This window comes from Anabrus simplex, chromosome 3, assembly GCF_040414725.1.
Source record: "Anabrus simplex isolate iqAnaSimp1 chromosome 3, ASM4041472v1, whole genome shotgun sequence".
Lineage (NCBI taxonomy): Eukaryota > Metazoa > Arthropoda > Insecta > Orthoptera > Tettigoniidae > Anabrus > Anabrus simplex.
Window position 1 is genome coordinate 28160866 of NC_090267.1, and position 24686 is coordinate 28185551.

General features: G+C 42.0%; 1 protein-coding gene across 1 annotated transcript in view; it reads left to right on the forward strand.

Moving 5' to 3' along the window:
* Positions 1–323: 323 nt before the first annotated feature.
* LOC136866624 (uncharacterized) overlaps positions 324–24686 on the forward strand; it is a 173517-nt gene continuing 149154 nt past the window's right edge. The window contains exon 1 of the mRNA XM_068226781.1: positions 324–553. Coding sequence (XP_068082882.1) covers positions 324–553 — 230 coding nt within the window. The remainder of the gene's footprint in view (positions 554–24686) is intronic.

Below are 24686 nucleotides of genomic sequence, written 5' to 3' on the forward strand. Positions count from 1 at the left end.
CACACAACTCAACCAAGCTATGCGAATAACCACGGGATATATTCGGTGTACGAACACACTATGGCTTCCTGTTCTCAGCAATATTCCATCTCCAGCCCTAAGAAGATCAGAAGCACTTCTAAAGGTACCGGTATGGAAAAACATCCATCAGAATCCAGAGCTACTCATTCACCAAGATATTGCTCAAACAGAAGATGAACGCTTGAAATCAAGGAAACCACCGTGGCGCACGGCAGTTAACCTTGAACGATCCTTCTTCACAGTTACTAGCTCGTGGAAAATCCAGTGGAAGCAGTCTTCAGTAACCAAAATACATCTAGTTGATGACCTTTATAAGCGACGTCAGTGGAGGATCATTAACCGGATCAGAACCGGACAAGGCAGATGTGGATATCTGTTACAAAAATGGGTATGAACTACAGGCTACCTCTGCAGATTTTGAATGTGGTGCCTCCTTGCTGACTGCCCTCTTCGTGCTTTCAGAGGAACGACAAAGACATCATCATACATCTGTTAAAGTAAAGGAATGGTTCAGAGAACTAGACCTAGAATTGTAAGATTGTGCGAGCATGTGACCGTGCACATTTGTCCACCAAATGTGTATATAAATTGTATGTGTAAATAACTTTGATTCATCATACGATAAATAAATGTCAAACCCTATATAAGGCTTACCATTTTCTGCAATAATGTTTGAAGAACTCATGTTAGACGTGTCGCTGCTTGAGTCACTTCTCTTCCTCTTCGCCGAACTTAGGAGTTGTTAATACGCTGGATTGTTAGAGAATATACTTGGTGCATATCCTATCTTTAATTTTCGAACTTTACTGGTCATTTTGAAATCGTCATTTACGAAATGGAGATTGCAAACAACGGAATAGTTAGAAGGAATCCATTTCCTTCCCTGGCTTTCGACGCAGTTCACTGCTTGAAGGAACCACGGCATTCTGGCTTCCGTTTCTTTGATTTACAGAAAGGCACACGGCAGTACACCATTTCACTGAAAACAAGTATAGTACTAGCCTATTTTCCGCTATTTCATTCCAACAGGACCTGGCTATTTAGTGCTGCCATCTACTATGGGTATATGTAAACACAGTATTTAATTTTGTTGCCATGAGCAGGCAGTATAAGCAGCCATCGGATGCATATCGAGCAAGCGGTGCAAGGGATATAAAGATAAGCGGGAGTGAAGTCATCCGCACCCAAGCGGAGGAAAATGCTAATAGCACAACCTCTGCTCTTACCTCTGCCGTGAACGCTATTTTGTCTAACTCAAGAACATGTTTCTGGTCTGGAGGGTCTATATGAAACTAGCGTGGACAGAAAACCTACACCGTAACCAGGCAACCAGTATATGCAATACGATTGGTAGAACGACGTCATTTTGGTGGACTGGAAGTCATGTTTTTGGAAGATGTGGATATTGGACATATCAGGCGTATAAAGAGAGGCTATAAACAAAGATATGGCTAATAATTTTAACGGGAAGACATTAAAATTAAAATTCTGAACTCTGCGGAGGAAAGAGAAAAATCTTAATTTCTTTCGATCTATCGGAACTCTTTCTCTCACATGTGAATGTATTATCTGTACACCTTGTAAGAGGCTACTAAGGGGAGAACAACCAAACAATCCGTACTCACTCTGTCGTCTTGTAAGCCCCAAAACACATCCATGATTTTATGTTTTTTCCGTGCAGCGGAGAAATTTACACGAATCTTTTTACTTCGATTTATGGGAATTCTTTATGTTCCATGTGGGTGGAGTGAAACGATGCCTTCATTATCTGTATCCCCTGGAAGAGGAGAATAACTCAAGAATCTGTACTCCCCCTGTGGGAGTGGACGATAGAATAACACCCACGTGATCCCCTACCTGCGACTGAAAGAGGTCCCAGGGGCCCTCAACTTCGGAGCGTGGGTTGGCGAGCATGTGGCCCTTAGCTGAGTCTCGGCACTGTTTCCTCTTACTTGTGAAAGGCTCCTCACTTTCATCTATCCTATCCGCCCTCTCTTGGTCAACTTTTTATTTTCAGACCCCGACGGTATTAGAGCACTCGAGACCAAGGGAGATTCATTTTCACGACCTTCGTGGCCCTTGTCTTTCTTTGGCCGATATCTTCATTTTTCGATGTGTAGTCACCCGCACCCCTTTTGCCAAAAGTCGGTGTGTACTATTGTATTAGCCTGCAGATAGCACCACTTTCTTTTAGTTTATTAACTTCTCTCTGGTGCTGGCAGACTGGCCTCCCAAATGCCCCCTTCAACTGGAAGTCACAAGAACTCATATCGCGTGAGTACGGAGAGTGTTCCAAGACCTCCCAATGCCACCGTTGCAATAAGAGCTTGACAGTGTTTGCGACATGACAGCGTGCGTTGTCATGCAACACGATAGGGTGGACGTTTGCACTGCGTAGCCGGAAGCAGATGTCGCTCCGGAAATCGGCAATACTAGCCAGTGTTGACAGTTTGTCCCTCAGGCACAGCATCCGTAGGAATAACCTCCTCGTAGCCGTATGACACAATCAGCATAAATCACCCGGCTGGACTAGTATCGAAATTTCTGTGGACGTGGTGAACCTGGGTGCCCACGACTCATCAGGGGAGACAATGCGCTGCAGAAATGCATCTCCTTCGTTGCAGTATCTGTCCAGGTAGATGCCAGCATACTGGTGTCATTTCTGTACTCGGTGAACTGATGTAGGACCCAAAAGGGACGCAATTATGCCCATGTTGAGACATTTCGTCAGTATGTGTCACATCGTTTGATGATTGAGATCGACCTCTACGGATAATTCCCGGACAGTCCATCGATGGTCTACGGAAGTGAAACCACCCACGATGTCAACCTTATCTTGAGGAATGGATGCCCGACCCGCAGTCTCATTCCGACCCACACGAAACACATTGACCCATCGTGCAACCGGCCTTCTCCCCATAGGCTTCACGTAATCCTCGATAACTTTCTGATGCATTTTCACCACGGGCAACCTCGATTTTAATCCACGAATTCTGATCACTTTTTGAAAACTTGCTTTTGAGTGGCGAAATCGAAACTCTTCACTTCAACGCCACACAGCGTCACACAACACCCCCATATTGAATTTGCGCATGTCCGATCTCCTGCAAGTGTCTGGACTACTTCATATACGTCCCTCGTATATTTATCCGTGTAGCGAAGAAACTTACATAATTATGTACACTGACTGACAGAGCAAATGCAACACCAAGAAGGAGTGGTTCGAAAGGGATGAAAGTTGGGGAAAAAACAGAGACGGCACGGACGAATAATTGATGTTTATTTCAAACCGATATGCAGGTTACACAATGCGCACGGCATCGACTCAGTAGGATGTAGGACCACCGCGAGCGGCGATGCACGCAGAAACACGTCGAGGTACAGAGTCAATAAGAGTGCGGATGGTGTCCTGAGGGATGGTTCTCCATTCTCTGTCAACCATTTGCCACAGTTGGTCGTCCGTACGAGGCTGGGGCAGAGTTTGCAAACGGCGTCCAATGAGATCCCACACGTGTTCGATTGGTGAGAGATCCGGAGAGTACGCTGGCCACGGAAGCATCTGTACACCTCGTAGAGCCTGTTGGGAGATGCGAGCAGTGTGTGGGCGGGCATTGTCCTGCTGAAACAGAGCATTGGGCACCCCCTGAAGGTACGGGAGTGCCACCGGCCGCAGCACATGCTGCACGTAGCGGTGGGCATTTAACGTGCCTTGAATACGCACTAGAGGTGACGTGGAATCATACGCAATAGCGCCCCAAACCATGATGCCGCGTTGTCTAGCGGTAGGGCCCTCCACAGTTACTGCCGGATTTGACCTTTCTCCACGCCGACGCCACACTCGTCTGCGGTGACTATCACTGACAGAACAGAAGCGTGACTCATCGGAGAACACGACGTTCCGCCATTCCCTCATCCAAATCGCTCTAGCCCGGCACCATGCAAGGCGTGCACGTCTATGCTGTGGAGTCAATGGTAGTCTTCTGAGCGGAAGCCGGGAGTGCAGGCCTCCTTCAACCAATCGACGGGAAATTGTTCTGGTCGATATTGGAACAGCCAGGGTGTCTTGCACATGCTGAAGAATGGCGGTTGACGTGGCGTGCGGGGCTGCCACCGCTTGGCGGCGGATGCGCCGATCCTCGCGTGCTGACGTCACTCGGGCTGCGCCTGGACCCCTCGCACGTGCCACGTGCCACATGTCCCTGCGCCAACCATCTTCGCCACAGGCGCTGCACCGTGGACACATCCCTATGGGTATCGGCTACGATTTGACGAAGCGACCAACCTGCCCTTCTCAGCCCGATCACCATACCCCTCGTAAAGTCGTCTGTCTGCTGGAAATGCCTCCGTTGACGGCGGCCTGGCATTCTTAGCTATACACGTGTCCTGTGGCACACGACAACAAGTTCTTCAATGACTGTCGGCTGAGAAATCACGGTACGAAGTGGCCCATTCGCCAACGCCGTGTCCCATTTATCGTTCGCTACGTGCGCAGCACAGCGGCGCATTTCACATCATGAGCATACGTCAGTGACGTCAGTCTACCCTGCAATTGGCATAAAGTTCTGACCACTCCTTCTTGGTGTTGCATTTGCTCTGTCAGTCAGTGTATTTTCTGGATAGTCTGTTAGCTCGGCTTGTGGACAGAGCTTTCCCCTGCGAACCATGTGACCTTGTCGCGGTGGGGAGGCTTGCGTGTCCCAATGAAGCAGATAGCCGAGCCGCAGGTGCAACCATATCGGATGGGTATCTGTTGAGAGACCAGACTAAGGAATGGTTCGTCGAAAGGGGGGTAGCAGCCTTTCGGAAGTTGCAAGGGCGGCAGTCTAGATGATTGACTGATATGGCCTTGTATTAACACCCAACATGGCTTAGCTGTGTTGATACTGGGGACTGCACGAGAGGGGGCGATCATCAGGAAGATGGATACTGACATTCTGCGAGTCGGAGCGTGGAATATTAGAAGTTTGAATCGTTGTGGTAGGTTAGAGAATCTGAAAAGAGAGATGGATAGACTAAAGTTGGTATAAGTGAAGTACGTTGGCAGGAAGAACAGGATTTTTGGTCAGGCGACTACCGAAATATCAACACGAAATCAAACAGGGATAATGCGGGAGTTGGTTTAATAATGAATAAGAAAATAGGGCAGCGGGTAAGCTACTACGACCAGCATAGTGAAAGAATTATTGTCGTCAAGATAGACACCAAATCAATGCCCACCACAATAGTGCAGGTCTATATGCCTACTAGTTCAGCAGATGATGAGGAAATCGAAATAATATATGAAGAGATAGAAGATTTAATACAATGTGTAAACGGCGGTGAAAATCTAATTGTGATGGGAGACTGGAATGCAGTGGTAGAACAAGGAAGAGAATGTAATACAGTAGGAGAATTCGAATTGGGACAAAGGAACGAAAGAGGAAGACAGCTGGTTGAATTTTGCACCGATCATGATTTAGTCCTTGCCAATACTTGGTTCAAACACCACAAACGACGGCTGTATATGTGGACGAAACCTGGAGACACTGGAAGGTGTCGAATAGATTTCATTATGATTCGGCAGAGATTCAGAAACCAGGTGTTGGATTGCAAAACTTTCCCAGGAGCAGACGTAGACTCTGACCACAACTTGTTGGTCATGAAATGCCATCTGAAGTTGAAGAAATTGAAGAAAGGAAAGAATGCAAAAAGATGGGATCTAGATAAGTTGAAAGAAGAGAGTGTTAGAGATTGTTTCAAGGAACATGTGGCACAAGGGCTAAATGAAAAGGCTGAAGGAAACACAATAGAGGAAAAGTGGAGAGTCATGAAAAATGAAGTCAGTAGGGCTGCTGAAGAAATGTTAGGAAGGAAGAAAAGATCAACTAAGAATCAGTGGATAACTCAGGAGATACTAGACCTAATTGATGAACAACGAAAATACAAGAATGCTAGAAATAAAGAGGACAGAAAAGAATAGAGGCGATTAAAGAATGAAGTGGATAGAAAGTGCAAGGTAGCTAAGGAAGAACGGCTGAAGGAGAAGTGCAAGGATGTCGAAGGTTGTATAGTCCTAGGAAAGGTAGATGCTGCATACAGGAAAATCAAGGAAACCTTTGGAGAAAGGAAATCTAGGTGCATGAATATGAAGAGCTCAGATGGAAAACCACCCGTAGGGAAAGAAGACAAAGCAGAAAGATGGCAGGAACATATCCAACAGTTGTATCAAGGTAAAGATGTAGATAATTTGGTTCTGGAACAAGAAGAGGCTGTTGATGCCGATGAAATGGGAGACCCAATTTTGAGGTCAGAGTTTGACAGAGCTGTGAGTGACCTAAATAGGAACAAGGCACCTGGAATTGATAACATTCCCTCTGAATTACTGACTGCCTTAGGAGAAACCAGCATGGAAAGGTTATTCCATTTAGTGTGCAAGATGTACGAGACAGGAAAAGTCCCATCCGATTTTCGGCAGAATGTTGTTATACCTATTTCCTAGAAAGCTGGTGCTGACAGGTGTGAAAACTACCGCACCATTAGTTTAATATCTCATGCCTGCAAAATTTTAACACGTATTATTTACAGAAGAGTGGAAAAAAAAAAGTTGAAGCTGAGCTGGGAGATGATCAATTTAGCTTCAGAAGAAATGTAGGAACACGTGAAGCAATCCTGACTTTACGTCTGATCTTAGAGGATCGAATCAAGAAGGACAAGCCCACGTACATGGCATTTGTAGATCTAGAAAAGGCATTCGATAATGTTGACTGGACCAAGCTATTTAAGATTCTGAAGGTGATTGGGATCAGATACCGAGAACGAAGAATTATCTATAATCTGTTTAAAAATGAGTCTGCAGTGATAAGAATCGAGGGCTTTTAAAAAGAAGCAGCAATCCAGAAAGGAGTGAGGCAAGGCTGCGGTTTGTCACCCCTCCTTTTCAATGTTTATATGGAACAGACAGTAAAGGAAATCAAGGAGGAATTTGGAAAGGGAATCAGAATCCAAGGAGAGGAAATCAAAACCTTGAGATTTGCCGATGATATTGTTATTTTATCTGAGACTGCAGAGGATCTCGAGAAGCTGCTGAATGGTATGGACGAAGTCTTGGGTAAGGAGTACAAGTTGAAAATAAATAAGTCCAAAACAAAAGTAATGGAGTGCAGTCGAACGAAGGCAAGTGATGCAGGAAATATTAGATTAGGAAATGAAGTCTTAAAGGAAGTGGATGAATTACTTGGATAGTAAAATAACTAACGATGGCAGAAGTAAGGAGGACATAAGATGCAGACTAGCGCAAGCAAGGAAGAGCTTTCTTAAGAAAAGAAATGTGCTTACTTCAAACATTGATATAGGAATTAGAAAGATGTTTTTGAAGACTTTCGTGTGTAGCGTGACATTGTATGGATGTGAAACATGGACGATAACGAGCTCAGAAAGCAAGAGAACAGAAGCTTTTGAAATGTGGTGTTACAGAAGAATGCTGAAAGTGAGATGGATAGATCGAATCACGAATGAAAAGGTACTGAATCGAATTGGTGAGATGAGATCGATTTGGCTAAATTTGACGAGAAGAAGAGATAGAATGATAGGACTCATATTAAGACACCCAGGACTTGTTCAGTTTGTTTTCGAAGGAAGTGTAGGTGGTAAGAACGGTAAGAACGGTAGGGGTAGACCATGATATGAATATGACAAGCAAATTAGAACAGATGTAGGATGCAATAGTTACGTAGAAATGAAACGGTTAGCACAGGATAGGGTGGCATGGAGAGCTGCATCAAACCAGTCTATGGGCTGATGACTCAAACAAGAACAACGTGGAAGAGTAATCGATGAGCTAAACGAGAGTATTGCTATTAACGCAAATATTGGAAGTGACTTACGAGAGGAACTCTCCAAACGCAAACATGTCATCAAAGAAGTCCAACAAGAGTTAGAAAATGCCCGACACAAGTCAGAAAGTGAGACAGGACACGTGGTTTCCCATTTTCACACCAGGCAAATGCTGGGGCTGTACCTTAATTAAGGCCACGGCCGCTTCCTTCCAACTCCTAGGCCTTTCCTATCCCATCGTCGCCATAAGACTTATCTGTGTCGGTGCGACGTAAAGCCCCTAGCAAAAAAAAAAAAAAAGACAGGACAACTAGACCAATATCTACGGTGGAACAGTATTGAAGGACATGATGTCCCGGAAGTACAAGGAGAAAATTTCTTCAGTGTAACAGGGAATATTGGTAAAGCTGTTGGATCTGCAAGATGCCGACATTATTGCTCGCAAAATTCTGTCGGGTAATAGGTCCCAACCAAGACCGATAATTGTGAAATTTGTTAATAGATAGAAAAAAAGAGAGTTATTCATGACTTTCATCTTCAGTAATTGTCATCAATGCATCAACCAGACCATATACATGAATGATCACCTGATTCTAAAAGGAAGAAGATTTCTGAAGCGAGCAGAAGACGAATGAAATGGTTTGAGTATGTATGGTCTAGAGAGGGGCAATTTTTAAGAAGGAAAGATGACACCTCTAATGTTGTACTTATCAGGAGTATTGATTATATGTGTCCACTTGAGTCTACATAGATTTAAAATCTTACCCCCACGCCCCCCACCCCAACCCCCGCAAAAAGGAAGTCAATAGCCTGTTTTAGATTTTCATAAAAATATAGAATATACTGAACATCAGTTAATAAATTTACGTGAACTATGTGAAAGAAGAAATCACTTTCGAATACCTTATGCCAACGCCAGAAGTATTCGCAACAGTGATTTCTCTATATCAGGGCCTCTCAGGGTGCATACGCCTGGTGCATGCACTGTGCACGGTGCAAAAGACGACTTCGCTTGGTTGGCCAGAGTGTAGACCCCCACTCCTCGATTTGGAGCAATAGCGCGGTCTCTCTCTTTCCCCACGCCTGTCTCGCTCGCTCCCCCTGTCTCCTTCTTCCTCACTTCCTCAGTAGCGCTCCAAATCCGAGCTGAGTTGAACCGAATTGAGCCGAGCTTAGCCGAGTAGCCCAGAGACGAAGTGTTGGTCCGAGCCGAGCCGAGTGGGACCGATGCACTGTGCATAGCAACTCTGCGCCGCTGTTTGCACGCGTGAAATTTTGGGCGTTTGAGAGGCCCTGCTCTAAATCAATTAATGATTTACAATTTCCAGACATTATAGCAATTGTTGAAACATGGTTATTTCCGGTAGAAGAGGAATATTACAACTTAAAGGGATGTGATATGATTGTTCTCGAATTCGTAAGAGAGAGGGAGGAACGGTCATTTATATCAAAAGCCTTATAAAGCAATGTAACTGTTGTATGTTAATATACTTGATAATCCACCATTACTTGAAGTACGGGTGATTTGTATCACAAGCCTTGTGTACAATATTCGAAATATTTCATAATTTTATTAGGAGATTCCTGGAATAAACGCAGAAGAAAAAGACTTCACTTTGTTAAGGTCTAACGAACCTCTATGACAGCTTTAACGGGAATGTTTGCAATACAAACTTTCCCACTAGAATCACTAATAATAGTACGTCTCTCATAGATCATGCATACTGTATATAAATAAACGTTGTAAATGTAATTAATATATACCCCTTTGGGGGCGGGCTTTACAATGACACCCACGGTATCCCCTGCCTGTCGTAAGAGGCGACTAAAGAGGCCCCAGGGGCTCTAAACTAGGGAGCGTGGGTTGGTGACAATGGGGCCCTTAGCTGAGTCCTGGCATTGCTTCCACTTATTTGTGCCATGCTCTAAACTTGGGAGCGTGGGTTGGTGACAATGGGGCCCTTAGCTGAGTCCTGGCATTGCTTCCACTTATTTGTGCCAGGCTCTAAACTTGGGAGCGTGTGTTGGTGACAATGGGGCCCTTAGCTGAGTCTTGGCATTGCTTCCACTTATTTGTGCCAGGCTCCTCACTTTTATCTATCCTAACCGAGCTCCCTTGGTCAACTCTTGTTCTTTTCCGACCCCGACGGCATTAGAGCACTCAATGTCTAGGGAGTCTTATTTTCCCGCACTTTGTGGCCCTTGTCTCCTTTTGGCCAATGCCTTCGAAGTGTCAGATCCCTTCCATTTTTTTCTGTCTCATTACTGTTATATAGAGGATGTTGCCTAATTGTACTTCCTCTGAAAACAATAATCACCACCACTACCTCTGTAGTTAATATAATATCTTCCACGATTTTTGTGATCATAACAAGTTGGTTTGTGACTTAGAGATATCACTCAATGCTGATATAGCTAGAAACCACATAGCATTAAAAAACGAATATTAAGAAAATGGACGAGTATATGTCCATAAATACATTAACGATTACAGAAGACGATTGTTGTGAGTACAGTTTAAAAAATTACTGAGCATATAACAAATGCTAGTATAGAGATTACAAATCTAAACAAAAAGCAGAAAAATACTCGTATTTAAAAAGCAAGACCACTTTGCTCAAGGAAAACTCCTGAACTTTTAGGACGTATTCACCATTAAAAAATCAATTAAACGGTAAAATTAAGAGCCACCAATTTCGATTAAAATGGGACGTGGTTACGTATCACAACAAGTGAACAAAGATTACAAAGTGGTGTGTAATAGAGTTACTAAACTTAAGATAAAGTCAGAGAGTATAATTTAGAATCACAAGTAATCAGTGGAAAGTTATAAATGTTATCTTAACAGGAGATACAATAGCAAAGATATTCATTTGAAAACACATGACAATAGTTACTAATATAATACCAATTTCTACAACATTCAATGAATATTTCATTAGTACAGGGAAAGATCTGGCCAGCAATATTTAGGTTAATAAACCTCTTAATTTAGGAGCAAGACCCAAGTAACTGTTTTTAAGTCCAATCAATGACAGTGCAGTTGGTAGTACAATAGGGAACTTAAAAATTCGTAGTAGCGAGAATTGTAATTGTATTAGCAACAATAAAATTAAGAATTGTCATTGAGCTTGCATTTGGGAGATAGTGGGTTCGAACCTCACTGCCGGCAGCCCTGAAGATGGTTTTCCGTGGTTTCCCATTTTAACATCAGGCCACGGCCGCTTCCTTCACATTCTTAGCACTTTCCAATACCACGGTCCCCATAAGACCTATCTGTGTTGGTGCAACATAAATCAAATTGTAAAAAAAGATCTATACATGAGGGTAAAGTCCCTAAAGGACTTAAGGTCTTACCTATCTGTGAAGGAGTAGATATAACTGAAAATAATAATTATAGGACTTTATCTCTATCGTTCCTTTTTTGCTAAAAATGTTTCGAGTATATCATTGAAGACAGATTATAAACATTTCTAGTTAGTAATCATTTATTTTACCAATATCATTACGGATTGTTACAGAATTCAAGCATTTACAAAGCTGTCGAAGATGTTATTTAATTTCAAGAAGCTTTGGATTTAGATCAATTAGCACAGGGTATATTTATAGATATTAAAAGGGCTTTCGATATAGTTGACTGTGATATTGTAATCAATAAACTGGAAGAATCTGGAATAAGGGGTGTTGTGTTAGATTGGTTTATAGGTTATCTTACAGATAGGAAACAATTTTTCAACTGCATGAATACTAATAGTAACTACCAAACTATCTCAGTCGGGGTGTCACAGGGCTCAGTGTTAGGGCCATTACTTTGTTATTATTTTGAATAACGATATTGATAACTTACATCTTATGGGTAGATTATCAACACAGCCATTCATTATATGTCAGTGACAAGAGAATATGCAGCACGATGCAATGTTAATTGAAATATGGCTATATAAAAATCGATTTACATATATTTTGCAACTGGCTTTATGTCGCACTGACGCAGATAGGTCTTATGGTGACGAATGGATACGAAAGACATAGGATTGGGAAGGAAGCGGCCTTAATTAAGGTACAGCCCCAGCATTTTCCTGGTGTGAAAATGGGAAACGTTCGAAAACCATCTTCAGGACTGTCGACAATGGGGTTCGAACCCACTATCTCGCGGATGCAAGCTCACAGGCGTGCGCCCCTAACCGCACGGCAAACTTGCCCGGTCGATTTAAAATTAATGGCACAAAATTCAATGATATTTTATTTCATAAACCTAAAATTGTTTTTTTAGATTGACAATTAATACTTCTTGGTCATTTAATACCTAAAATAAAGACAACTAATTTGTTTGTACTAAGTATTATTGAATCACTAACGTGGAATAATCAAGTGGAATATAACTATGACAAACTGACCCCAGCTATCAATATTCCAAACAGCTTGAAATATGAAGTTTCTCATTATTATTTAAATATGCTTCCTAAGTTCTAATTGAGAGCCATATTACTTATATGATCCTTATATGGGTATGTTGTATTAATGAATTATTCACTAGAATTGTTATATAGTGCGTAAAAGGGCAGTGAAATACTTTTTAAATTGCCTCTGTTAGCTACTACTGAACAATTGTATAGGGTATGCAATGCCCTTTCACTTGATAGCCAACAACAGACAGTTTAATTGGCCACGATGTATAAAATTACTCGTAATTTGGCGCACTTAAATATATTGTGTACAAAAAAATTAAAAAATACACTACTTTAATACAACAAGTTCTAATAATATCCACTGCGCAGTTATGCTTTCAAATAAATATGGCAGTGATTCATTCTGTTTGTCTGCGTAATAAACTGTCAAAAGATATAAAGAATGCCTCTTCAATACAAATGTTCAAAACCAAGTTAAAGAACTATCTTAAATGGAGTAAATTTTTTTAGAGTTTATACATTTTGAAATTGTTGGTTACATTTTCTTTCTTGTATATGTATTTGTTTGTTTTCTTGTTTGTTTATTCTTACAGTGAATCAGCATGAAGGATTTAAAAATATAATTCAATTATAAAAGAACAAGACCTTAACAGTCACATAAAAATATCTCCGTTTACGTAAGAATAACTGTATATCATAATAAATCAACACAACCATTCATTCTTCATCTAATATTCTAGTAATAACATATTATTATACTTCTATAATAGACAAATAAACTGAAGATGTAAAGAATGCCTCTTTGATACTAATGTTCAAAACAAAGTTACAGAACTATCTTAAGTGGAGTAAATTTTACAAGTTATTAGCAACAATACAATTAAGAAATTGTCATTTCATTTAATTCATCATAAAACTAAATTAATCAATAAATCTATATATGAGGGTAAGGTACTAAAAGACTTAAAATAGCTAAGGTCTTAGCCAAGTATATAGGAGGGAATAAAACTGAACTTAATAATTATAGGCCAATCTCTGTCGTTCCTGTTTTGCTAAACATTATTGGAGCATACTTGTAATTAAAGATTGATTATAAAATGTCTAGATGGTAATCAATCCTTTTACCAATTTGTATTGTTACAGAATTCAAGCTCTTACAACGCTGTCGAAGACGGTGTTATTAAATTTCAAGACATTTTAGATTTGTACTGATCTGATATTACAAACGTATAATACATTGATGCATGCATATCCCACGTCGTTTCATCTCAAGCGATGGGTCGGCGGGCGAGGCTTCTCCACCAGTTCCGGTCTCTGAACCTCTCTCCCTCTTCGATGCTTTCCAAGGTATGTCCTCGCTGTTCGAAGATAGTTTTCACCATGAATCTTGGTTGACCTCGTGGTCTTTTGTCTCTAAGTTTTATATCATACATTTGTTTAGGTAATCTGTTAGCATCCATGCGATGCATATGTCCTTACCATCTCAACCGCTGCGATGTTACAACTTGAGCCTGCTTTCGGATTTCCTCATTACGGACTCACTCCCTCCGTGACTTACCAATCATGCTACATACGATTCTCATTTCTGCTGCCTGGATTATGCTGATATATTTTCCTTTCATGGTCCATGATTCGCAACCATATCCCCCTGTGGGTGGGGGCGGTAAATAACACCCAGAGTATCCCCTGCCTGTCTTAGAGGCGACTAAAAGGGGCCCCAGGGGCTTTTAACTTGGCAGCGTGGGTTGGCTATCACGGGACCCTAAGCTGAGTCCTAGCATTTCTTCCACTTACTTGTGCCAGGCTCCTCACTTTTATCTATCCTATCCGATCTCCCTTGGTCAACTCTTGTTCTTTTCCGACCCCGACGGTATTAGAGCACTCGAGGTCTAGGGAGTATTTCATTTTCACGCCCTTTGTGGCCCTTGTCTTCCTTTAGCCGATACCTTCATTTTTCGAAATGTTGGATCTCTCTCTCTGATTAGTGTTAAATAGAGGAAGGTTGCCTCGTTGTACTTTCTTTTAAAACAATAATCACCACCACCATATGTCAAGATAGGTATGTAATAAGTTTCATATATGAATCTCTTACATTGTATTGGTATTTTCTTGTTTCATATGAGGCCTTCAACTATTCTGTCTGAATTCTGTGGGTAATTTCTTCGCTTATAGAACCAGTATCGGAGATACCACTTCCAAGATATTTAAATTGTTGGGTCATCTGCAGCTGTTTCCCTTCCATTTCACTGTGTCCCATTGGTTATCCATAACTTATTCTGGAGTGTATTCATTTATTTTATAAGTACTCTGTAACCATTCTACTGTAATATTAGAATGTACTGCACCACTGTCAGCTTTATCTCAGGTGCTTAGACAAATTTAATTAATTCATTAATTATATCTCAAGATTGAAAATGTCTCAGATGCCATTCGAAAGAGGAGAGCCATGTTCTTCGGACATATCCACAGAATGAATCCGGGAAGACTGTTAATAAGACTTTTTGAGATCAAGGAAACTACGATGCGCTGGTATCAGGAGGTGAAGAAGGACGTGGAAGAAATGAAAACAGCAACAGGGATGCTTACAAGTCGAGGAGCAGGACAGCCAAGTTAGATCCCGTAGCCAAGCGTCGTGGACAGAAACAGAAGAGAAGATCGCAGAGTGAAGGAGCTCAGAAACAGATGAAGATGAATTCTAATTAACGTGATCCATAGTCCGCCAAAACGGAAGAATAATAAATAACGTGTGCTAGAACACTTCTGCATAGAGGTTGTTAGAAAGACGGCGTGAGATAACGACGAATACAGAGCGAGATGGCTACGCGGTTCGGTCCGTGTACTTGTGAGCATGCATTCATGAGATGGTGAGTTAGAACCCCACTTTCGCCAGTCCTGAAAATGGTTTCCTGTGTTTTCCCACTTCAACACCAAGGCAAATGCTGTGACTGTAGCTTATATTAATGCGACGACCACATCCTTCCAAGTCCTAACTCTTTCTCAACCTTCCGTCGTCATGTGTTAGTGCGACGTTGCCCGGCTCCATGGCTTTTAGCCCAAGAGGTTCCGGGTTCGAGTCCCGGCTGGGTCGGGGATTTTAACGTTCATTGGTTAATTCCAACGGCTCTGGGTGTGTGTGCCATCTTCAGCATTCAAATTCATCATAGCTAGGGCCCCATCCTCATAGACTCGCCGGTCGCCTACACGGCGTCAACTCCAAAGACCTGTTCCAGGCTTCACGCCATTATTATTTTAGAGCGGCGTCATATATATTTATCATTTATGTGGTAAATTAACACATTTATTGCCACAACTCGTAACAAAATCAATTGTATATGATTCAGAAACAATTCCATTAACTGAAAACTTAAATTATTCTTAAGAAGGAGTTAAAGTACTCGCTCAGAATAGCATTCCAAGCTTCAATGAGTTAATGGAACAACAGCGTCACGTGCTATCAGACACTTGTAGAAACTCGAAGAATGAGGGTTATTTACAATAGATGTCCAAATGTCCCAAATCTGTAAAAAGAATCAACAACTGGATCTATTGCTTTGAAATTTTGCCTTGGCTTGGTACGTGACTCTTCCTGGAGTTTCTACAATGCAGTTGAGATGAAGATGCGTCCTTTCTCTCCCCCTCCAGGGCGCGCCCCGCCATCTTCTTATAAATACAGGTGGCTCTGACTCTCTCCTGATTGTTCTGTGAGAGTGTGTTCAGTGTTGGAGCTCCACCGCCTGCCTACTTTCACTGCCGCCACACACGCGGTAAGTCGTCGAGGCAGCTACACTATCTCCGCATTCTGATTCTATTTTCTACTGTGTCCATTACAAATTTGACTAACCCGTAAAGAAGAATTATTTGAGTAGAAGTGAAAATCTTACGATATTTGATAGTACAGATTATTCAAAAATGAAAATATAAAGAGTATATGGTATGGTTATAGCGCTACATTTACTTCCAAATATTTTGTACTGGAGGTTGGATTTATAGAGCCCGGCAATTTTAGACATTTTAAGAATATCAACCTAAATTACAAATGTTTGCAGCAGAGCTGTTGCTGATCTAAGTTTCTCGAACTGAAAGTGCTTCCTCTCTGAAATAGTGGTAGAGTGTCGAAATCTACGTCCCAAGATCCTGGGTTCAGTCCTCGCAAAGGGAGTCCGATTCTTCAACGGCCCATTCTGCACTCCATGTGGTACAACGTGGGCATTTAAAGATTACACATTCGTTGTTTAACGGGCATAATTAAATACAAGTCAGCCCACTCGAGTTCGAATGGTGAATGCGTGGCTAAATTTCTAGAAAATGGAACTCAGCGATATAGAGTAGGTGAAATATTATCTGATCCACAGGGCATTATTATTGGACCTTTAAGTTTTCTTATATACCATAAATGATATGAGTAAATATCTGCAGTCGCAGATTTTTTATTTTTATTTATTTATTTATTTATTTATTTATTTATTTATTTATTTATTTATTTATTTATTTATTTATTTATTTTTGCGATACTGTATAGAGTAGTAAATGAGTTACAGGTCTTTACACGGTTTGGGTCACGTACCTGTCAGCTTTCATTCGGGTGACAATGGGTTCCAACCGACAGCTCTGAAGATGGTATTTTCGTGGTTTCCCATTTTCACACCAGGTAAATACTGGGGATGTACCTTAATTAAGCTAACAGCCGCTTCCTTCTCACTCCGCCATAAGTCGGTGCGACGTAAAAGCAATTTGAAAACATTGATTGTGAGCAACTAAAAAAAAAAAAAAAAAAAAAAAAAACTTGACAATGTGAGATGGACGGCAGGCAATAGTGTGATGATAAACGGGGGAAAAGTCAGGTTGTAACGTCCATCAAGAGGGAAAGTCCTCTCAGTTGATGAGGCGAATGTACCTCATGGTGTTCAATGTAAGTCCTAGTTGTAATCGTATTCACGACTACTACTACTACTAAACGTTTTCATTCCTCCCCTGAAGGGGGAGGCGGGCCTCTTACACGGTGACGCCATCTCTCAGGCCGTGAGATTTGTTACGGCCAAGGAGATGCTCGGAGAAAGTGACGGGGTGGGCGGCCGTGGCCTATACTAGGACCAGTCCAGGCATTCGCCTTAGTGCAGGAGAATGGAAAACCACGGAAAACCATTCTCAGGACAGCGGACGGGTGGGGCCAGGCGTGAAGTCCGGCACTGTGCCCCAGGCCCGTCTCCCGAATGCAGAGGCGTAGAGCCACGGTAAAGAAAGTTTACAGATCTCTTCACGTGGTTATGAGAGTATTTAGGGGCAGTGTTGCCAACTTAGCGGATTTTAAGCCAAATTTGGTGGATTTTAAAATGGAACAGCGGATACATTTTCCATTTAGCGGACAGCGGATTTTTTGACGGATTTTCAGACTTCTTTTAGTGATTTTCAGCGGTGACAATATCACCTTTCATCACCAGGAGAAAAATATAATATAGAAGTTACTACGGTATAACAATCTACTTATTTCCGTTGTATTGAACGTATGCTGCATACTACCACTCGTTTTCTAGACCAGTTCTGGCCCACAGCCTCAGTTAGAATTTGTTACAATTGTTACTGTACTCTTGATGAGCCGGGTAGTGTCGTGTTTGATAACGTGTTTCTTTCGACATCAGGTTCTTTTTGGTACGTCAATATGTCGAAAGAAAAGGTTAAAAAGTAGTCAGATATTTCGTAAAGAGTGGATAAATAATTAAACTTTTAAAGAGCAGTTGGTTGAGCTTCCCAAAGAGCCCAAATACGGACGGTGCGAAATTGTTTGACATAATTTCTTTCCGCACTTATCAAAAACAATTAAAACAGTAATGAAAACGAAAATGACTTTTGAAATAGATTTGAAAATTTCCGTATGTGCTATTTTGCTTCAGTTCGAAATTTAGCGGGATTTAGCGGATTTTCAACTAAAATTAGAGATTTATGAGTTGGCAACACTGTTTAGGGATTGTAAATGAGAAGCCGTGTAAGTCTCTGGTAAGACCTTTATTAAAGTATGATTCCAGTATACGGGACCAAAATCAGGAATACTTGATACGAGAACTGAAATAGATTCGATTTGTTCTGGCTGATTTCTGACAAAAGAGTAGTGTTAGGTTGGGATGGGAAGACTTGGGAGTAAGGGGACGAACTGCTCGACTACGCGATATGTCCCAAGCAGTCGGTGGAGAGATGGCATGGAATGACAGTAGTGGACGAATAAGCTTCAGTGGAGCTTTCAAAACAGCCTTAAATGCAGATCATTGATTGATTGATTGATTGATTGATTGATTGATTGATTGATTGATTGATTGATTGATTGATTGATTGATTGATTGATTGATTGATTGACCTCCTCTGACAAGCCACATGCTCCTTTAGTCCTGACGGGTATCCTTATCTTTTCTCATCGAATTTACGGTCGGGTCTCCTTGAACGCAATTTGCAGAGCTGGTTGCTGATAATCGATACGATAAGGTGTACTTTTTTTTTGCAGGTCTTTGTTGATTAAAGACTGAGTTGAGGCTTTCCACGCTTCCTGCCTTTTGTAGGGATAGCTAGGACTCAACGTTTCATTAGCTCATTAGATCTTTCCATAACATGACCAAAGCAGAATAAGCGAGATCCGGTCACTTTCTTGGGGACGGATTTGATTTATTTATTCTTAAATTGAAATCACCGATACGGTGACTTTTTCCTCGATGTTTAACATGGGCTGTGAATTACGCCGTACAGCTGGTCACGAGTTAGCCCTTGTTGACTGACGCTGAGTACTCGCCTGCGCTGAGGACTCGATACCCAGCCTAGTCCGTTAGCATTTGGTTGGGGTGAGTGGATCAGACGGAAGAGCGCTGACTTGCTGAGCCCGAGTTAGCGGGTTCGATCTCGGCTTAGGTGTTCGAATACGCCGGCCTCATGTCGGTATATACAGCACCAAGTACAGCACTTCTGAGGGAAAGTAATCCGGCACCTCGGTGCCGCCGAAAACCGTAAAATTAGTTAGGGCGACATAAAACCAATATTATTATTGTTGCTGTTGTTGTTTCGTTATGCCCATTCATAGAGCGCGTTGTTGATGATGCTTGTTGTTTGAAGGGGCCTAACATCTGTCATCGGCTCAAGAACGACTGGAACTTGTTCATTGGCTTGATGACTTTCCCCTTCCTATTATTATTTTTATTATTATTATTATCCGACTCGTTGGCTGAATGGTCAGCGTACTGCCCTTCGGTTCAGAGGTCCCAGCTTCGATTCTCGGCTAGGTCGGGGAATTTAATCGCGTCTGAATAATTCTTCTGGCTCGGGGATCGGGTGTTTGTATCCGTCCCAACACTCTCCTCTTCATATTCAGGCAACATACCACACTACCCACATCCACAGAAACACTCAATGGTAATTACATCCCTCCGTATAGGATTGGCGTCAGAAAGGGCATCCGGCCGTAAAACAGGGCTACAGTTTCTCTACTGTCTAGTAGTATAAAATGGACCTTCAAAATTGATACGCAGGCAACCAAATCGGCGGCAAATGTAAATGCCTCTACTCGGTTGCTGGGGAGATATCAAATATAACTTCGTATGAGGGATTTGCAGCATTTCCGTATACCGCGCTTACCGTGTGCTGTCTGATAACCTGTGTGATGTGGTGTCTGTACTGGTCTTTGGGAAAGGTTTTTTTTTTGCTAGTGGCTTTATGTCGCACCGACACAGATAGGTGTTAGGGCGACGATGGGATAGGAAAGGCCTAGGAGTTGGAAGGAAGAGGCCGTGGCCTTATTGATGGTACAGCCCCAGCATTTGCCTGGTGTGAAAATGGGAAACCACGGAAAACCATCTTCAGAGCTGCCGACAGTGGGATTCGAACCCACTATATTCCGGATGCAAGCTCACAGCCAAGCGCCTCTGGCCGTACGGCCAACTCGCCCGGTCTTTGGGAAACGAGAGAGACAGTGATTGTTGCCTCGAGTAGTAGAGAAAGAAGTAATGAGCCGTCAGATTTCTTCAAGTGTTTGAGACACGTTCCTAACCTGTAATTCTACTTCAGTAACCCTGCTATAGAGATTTCTTTTAAAATTGCTACAAATTCCTTTGTGATTGGAAACGTTAAGCTTTTCACTAACCTTCGTTATAAATATTCCATATAAAAAGGAAAGGTTTCGGGCAATTGGTAAACTGTAAACTGGGTATAAGACAGTAAGTTGTGGTTGTTCTATACAACAACTACTGCTAAAATGTTTTCATTCCTCCCCTGAAGGGGGAGGCGGGCCTCTTAGATGGAGACGGTGTCTCTCAGGCCGGGAGATTTGTTACGGTGAAGAATATGCTCGGAGAAGGTGAGGTAGTTGGCGGCCGTGGCCTATATTAGGCCCAGTCCCGGCATTCGCCTTCGTGCAGGAGAATGGAAAACCACGGAAAACCCTTCTCAGGACAGCTGACGGTTGGGGCCAGCCGTGAGGTCCACCCTGTCCCGTCTCCCGAATGCAGAGGCGTAGAGCCACGTTAGAGCCGTGGCCACCCGTCCTCAGCTCGGTTGGCCGGTCAGAGTGCAGAGCTGTTGGACCATGGACCAGCCGTAGCCACTTACGGGCTGAGACCCACTCTGCATCTGCCGACGTTCTATACAAATAGCAACCCTCTCCAACTTCTCACGTGAGCAGTTTTCGATTTATGGTGATATACCATATAAGATTCCATTTTAGGTGACATTAGTTGTTTGCCTTCTGATATCATTTTATTTGTTTATTAAGAGCAGATTACTAAAGTCATCAAAGACCTGCAGTAAGAGTTGACGGTGGAATACGTTCTTGCTTCAAGGTACTTACTGTGGCTATATGTACAGAGTGGCCAAGTCCAGTCCAGCCGCCATGTTTTAGCCAAGTACTCAATCAACTGATTGATGAAGGAGAGTGATATTATTATTGTTTCAGTAAAGAATAGACCGATTCAGTTTTATAAGATGTTATTTATTTCCTTAAACTGTGTGTATATAGGCCTATCCGTATTTTGTTTTTATATTCAGAGTGTGACTACCTGACGTAACACTTCAAAATTTAGATTTGTACTTGGTAAACAAGTCACAATTATTTAAGAGGTTATAAATTCTGTGTTGGTAGCTAGGCCTATAATAACATCGATATTTTAATAGATGTGGCATAAAATAGTATAGTCATTGTCTTGAATAACATATATGATGACTGAGAAGTTAGCCTACATTTACATTTAAGAAATTAACATTGCCATATTCCAGGTTACATGGCTTTATATATCGGAATATACAACGCAGTATCATCAAATTATACATATGAATGCACTTTTTTATGCATGACTTATCGCTATGTATATAATCTTAACACCCGCAGAAGATAGAAAATAATATGATTAGTTAACCGATGGGTAGACAAAATTGTATTACCTACCTCCTCCATATTTATGTTAGCACAATATACTGTACCATTCTACTCGTGGTACGATACTAATATAAATAATAACGAAAGTCTACTACTGTTTAGTGGTGAAAACAAGCGACTGTCATGTTCCCGGGGTGGTTAATGACGCCTACAGTTTGATCCCCGCAATGAGCAATTAAATATTGGTATCACTATACAATATACTGTGAGAAAATACTACTTGTTTATTGGTGAAAACAAGCAGTTATCCTGGTCCCGGAGTACTTGTATTCAGGACTCGTTTACCCAACACCCGCGGTTCAATCCCAGTGATGTGCCATGCCCCCTGTGCGTGAGGTCGGTAGAATAACACACACACGGTATCCTCTGCATGTCGTAAGAGGCGACTAAAGGAGGCCCCAGTGGCTCTGAACTTTGGAGCGTGAGTTGGCGACCACGGGGCCCTTCAATCAATCAATTCTGATCTGCATTTAGGGCAGTCGCCCAGGTGGCAGATTCTCTATCTGTTGTTTTCCTAGCCTTTTATTAAATGATCGCAAATGGAAATTTATTGAACATTTCCCTTGGTAAGTTATTCCAATCCCTAACTCCCCTTCCTATAAACGAATATTTGCCCCAATTTGTTCTCTTCAATTCCAACTTTATCTTCATATTGTGATCTTTCCTACTTTTAAAGACACCACTCAAACTTATTCGTCTACAGATGTCCTCCCACGCCATCTCTCCACTGACAGCTCGGAACACACCACTTAATCGAGCAGCTCGTCTCCTTTCTCCCAAGTATTCGCAGCCCAAACTTTGCAACATTTTTGTAACGCTACTCTTTTGTCGGAAATCACCCTAAACAAATCGAGCTGCTTTCTTTGGATTTTTTCCAGTTCTTGAATCAAGTAATCCTGGTGAGAGTCCCATACACTGGAACCATACTCTAGTTGGGTTCTTACCAGAGACGTATATGCCCTCTCCTTTACATCCTTACTACAACCCCTAAACACCCTCATAACCATGTGCAGAGATCTGTACCCTTTATTAACAATCATATTTATGTGCTTACCCCAATGAAGGTCTTTTCTTATATTAACACCTAGGTACAATGATCCACAAAAGGAACTTTCACCCCATCAATACAGTAATTAAAACTGAGAGGACTTTTCCTTTTTATGAAACTCACAACCTGACTTTTAACCCCGATTATCAACATACCACTGTCCACCGTCCATCTCACAACACTATCGAGGTCACCCTGCAGCCGCTCACAATCTTGTAACTTATTTATTACTCTGTACAAAATAACATCATCTGCAAACAGCCTTATCTCTGATTCCACTTCTTTACACATATCATTGATATATATATATATATAATAAAACATAAAGGTCCGATAATACTGCCTTGAGGAATTCCCCTCTTAATTATTATAGGGTCAGATAAAGCTTCGCCTACTCTAATTCTCTGAGTTCTATTTTCTAGAAATATAGCCACCCATTCAGTCACTCTTGTTCTTTTCCGACCCCGACGCTGTTAGGTGTCCGAGGCCTAGGGAGTCTTTCATTTTCACACCCTTCGTGGCCCTTGTCTTTCTTTGGCCGAAACCTTCATTTTTCGAAGTGTCGGTCTCCTTCCATTTTTTCTCTCGGATTAGTGTTATATAGAGGATGGTTGCCTAGTTATACTTCCTCTTAAAACCACCACCAGCACCAGCAGCACCACCGGTTCGGTTAGTACTGGTAGACTGGTAGATATCCGCTGTATTTTAAACATTCTTTTGCTAATATCGGTTTTACTACTACGTTGTTATCATTACCTTCTTCTTGTTCTACCGCTCTTCCCACAAGTGTGGGGCTGTGGGTGCGAACTACGTCACACATATGTTGATTTGGACCTATTTAACGGTCGGATGCCCTTCCTGACGCCGATCCTATGTGGAGGGATGTAATAACTATCGCGTGTTTCTGTGGTGGTTTGTAGTGTTAGTACATTGTCTGAATATGAAGAGGGGAGTACTGGGACAAACACAAGCACCCAGTCCCCAAGCTCGAGCTATTCCCGGCCGGGAATCGAACCCGGGACCCTCTGAACCGAAGGGCAGTATCCTGACCATTCAGCCACGGAGTCGGACTATTATCGTTATCACCATAATGTATGGGAAAACTCAACTTGATGCTAGGCGGCACTTATAACCAGATCGTTTATGAGATGAATAGCCATAAAAGCTTGAATACGAGAATATATCAATCATGATCTCTCAGACGGTGAAAATGAATGAGACATAAATGATCGGGAGTGATCTTTCCTGAAACTTTTGTTATGTACAGGTTTTAAATAAAGCAGATATTTTCGGGGGATATTTGGAAAATTGTAAAAAATAATATAATTTTGAAAATCTCTGTTATTTTTCCTTACACGGTAAAATCGCACGAAATGTAAAAGGTCGGAAGTTATATTCTTAACAACTTTCGTTATGTAGGTGGAGGTTTTCGATACGGCGAATATCAAAGGAGAAACCTGGCATTTATTGTCCTGGCCTCCATAAAATTACTAATTCCTTTTTGTTATTATTGTTATCACGGAGGAGACAACTCCACTCGTTGCTTGGAGAGTCTTATAACATGTTACTCTCGGAACTGAAAACAAGCAATCGTCCAATTTCATTTCATGACCCTTTCCGTGTCTGTTTCTGTATCCATAAGCACAACAGCCTGGCGCAATTTTCTTCAAAACTCAGACCTCAGAAATACGTAAATTCACACACATTTCGAAACTAATAATACTAAATTATCCCCCGTGTTTAAAAAAAACATATTTTCGGTTGTGTTAAATTTAAAGAGCCTCCGTGGCTCAGACGGCAGCGCGTCGGCCTCTCACCGCTGGATACCGTGGTTCAAATCCCGGTCACTCCATGTGAGATTTGTGCTGGACAAAGCGGAGGCGGGACAGGTTTTTCTCCGGGTACTCCGGTTTTCCCTGTCATCTTTCATTCCAGCAACACTCTCCATTATCATTTCATAGCATCTATCAGTCGTTAAAATATCACTTTGGGAGTG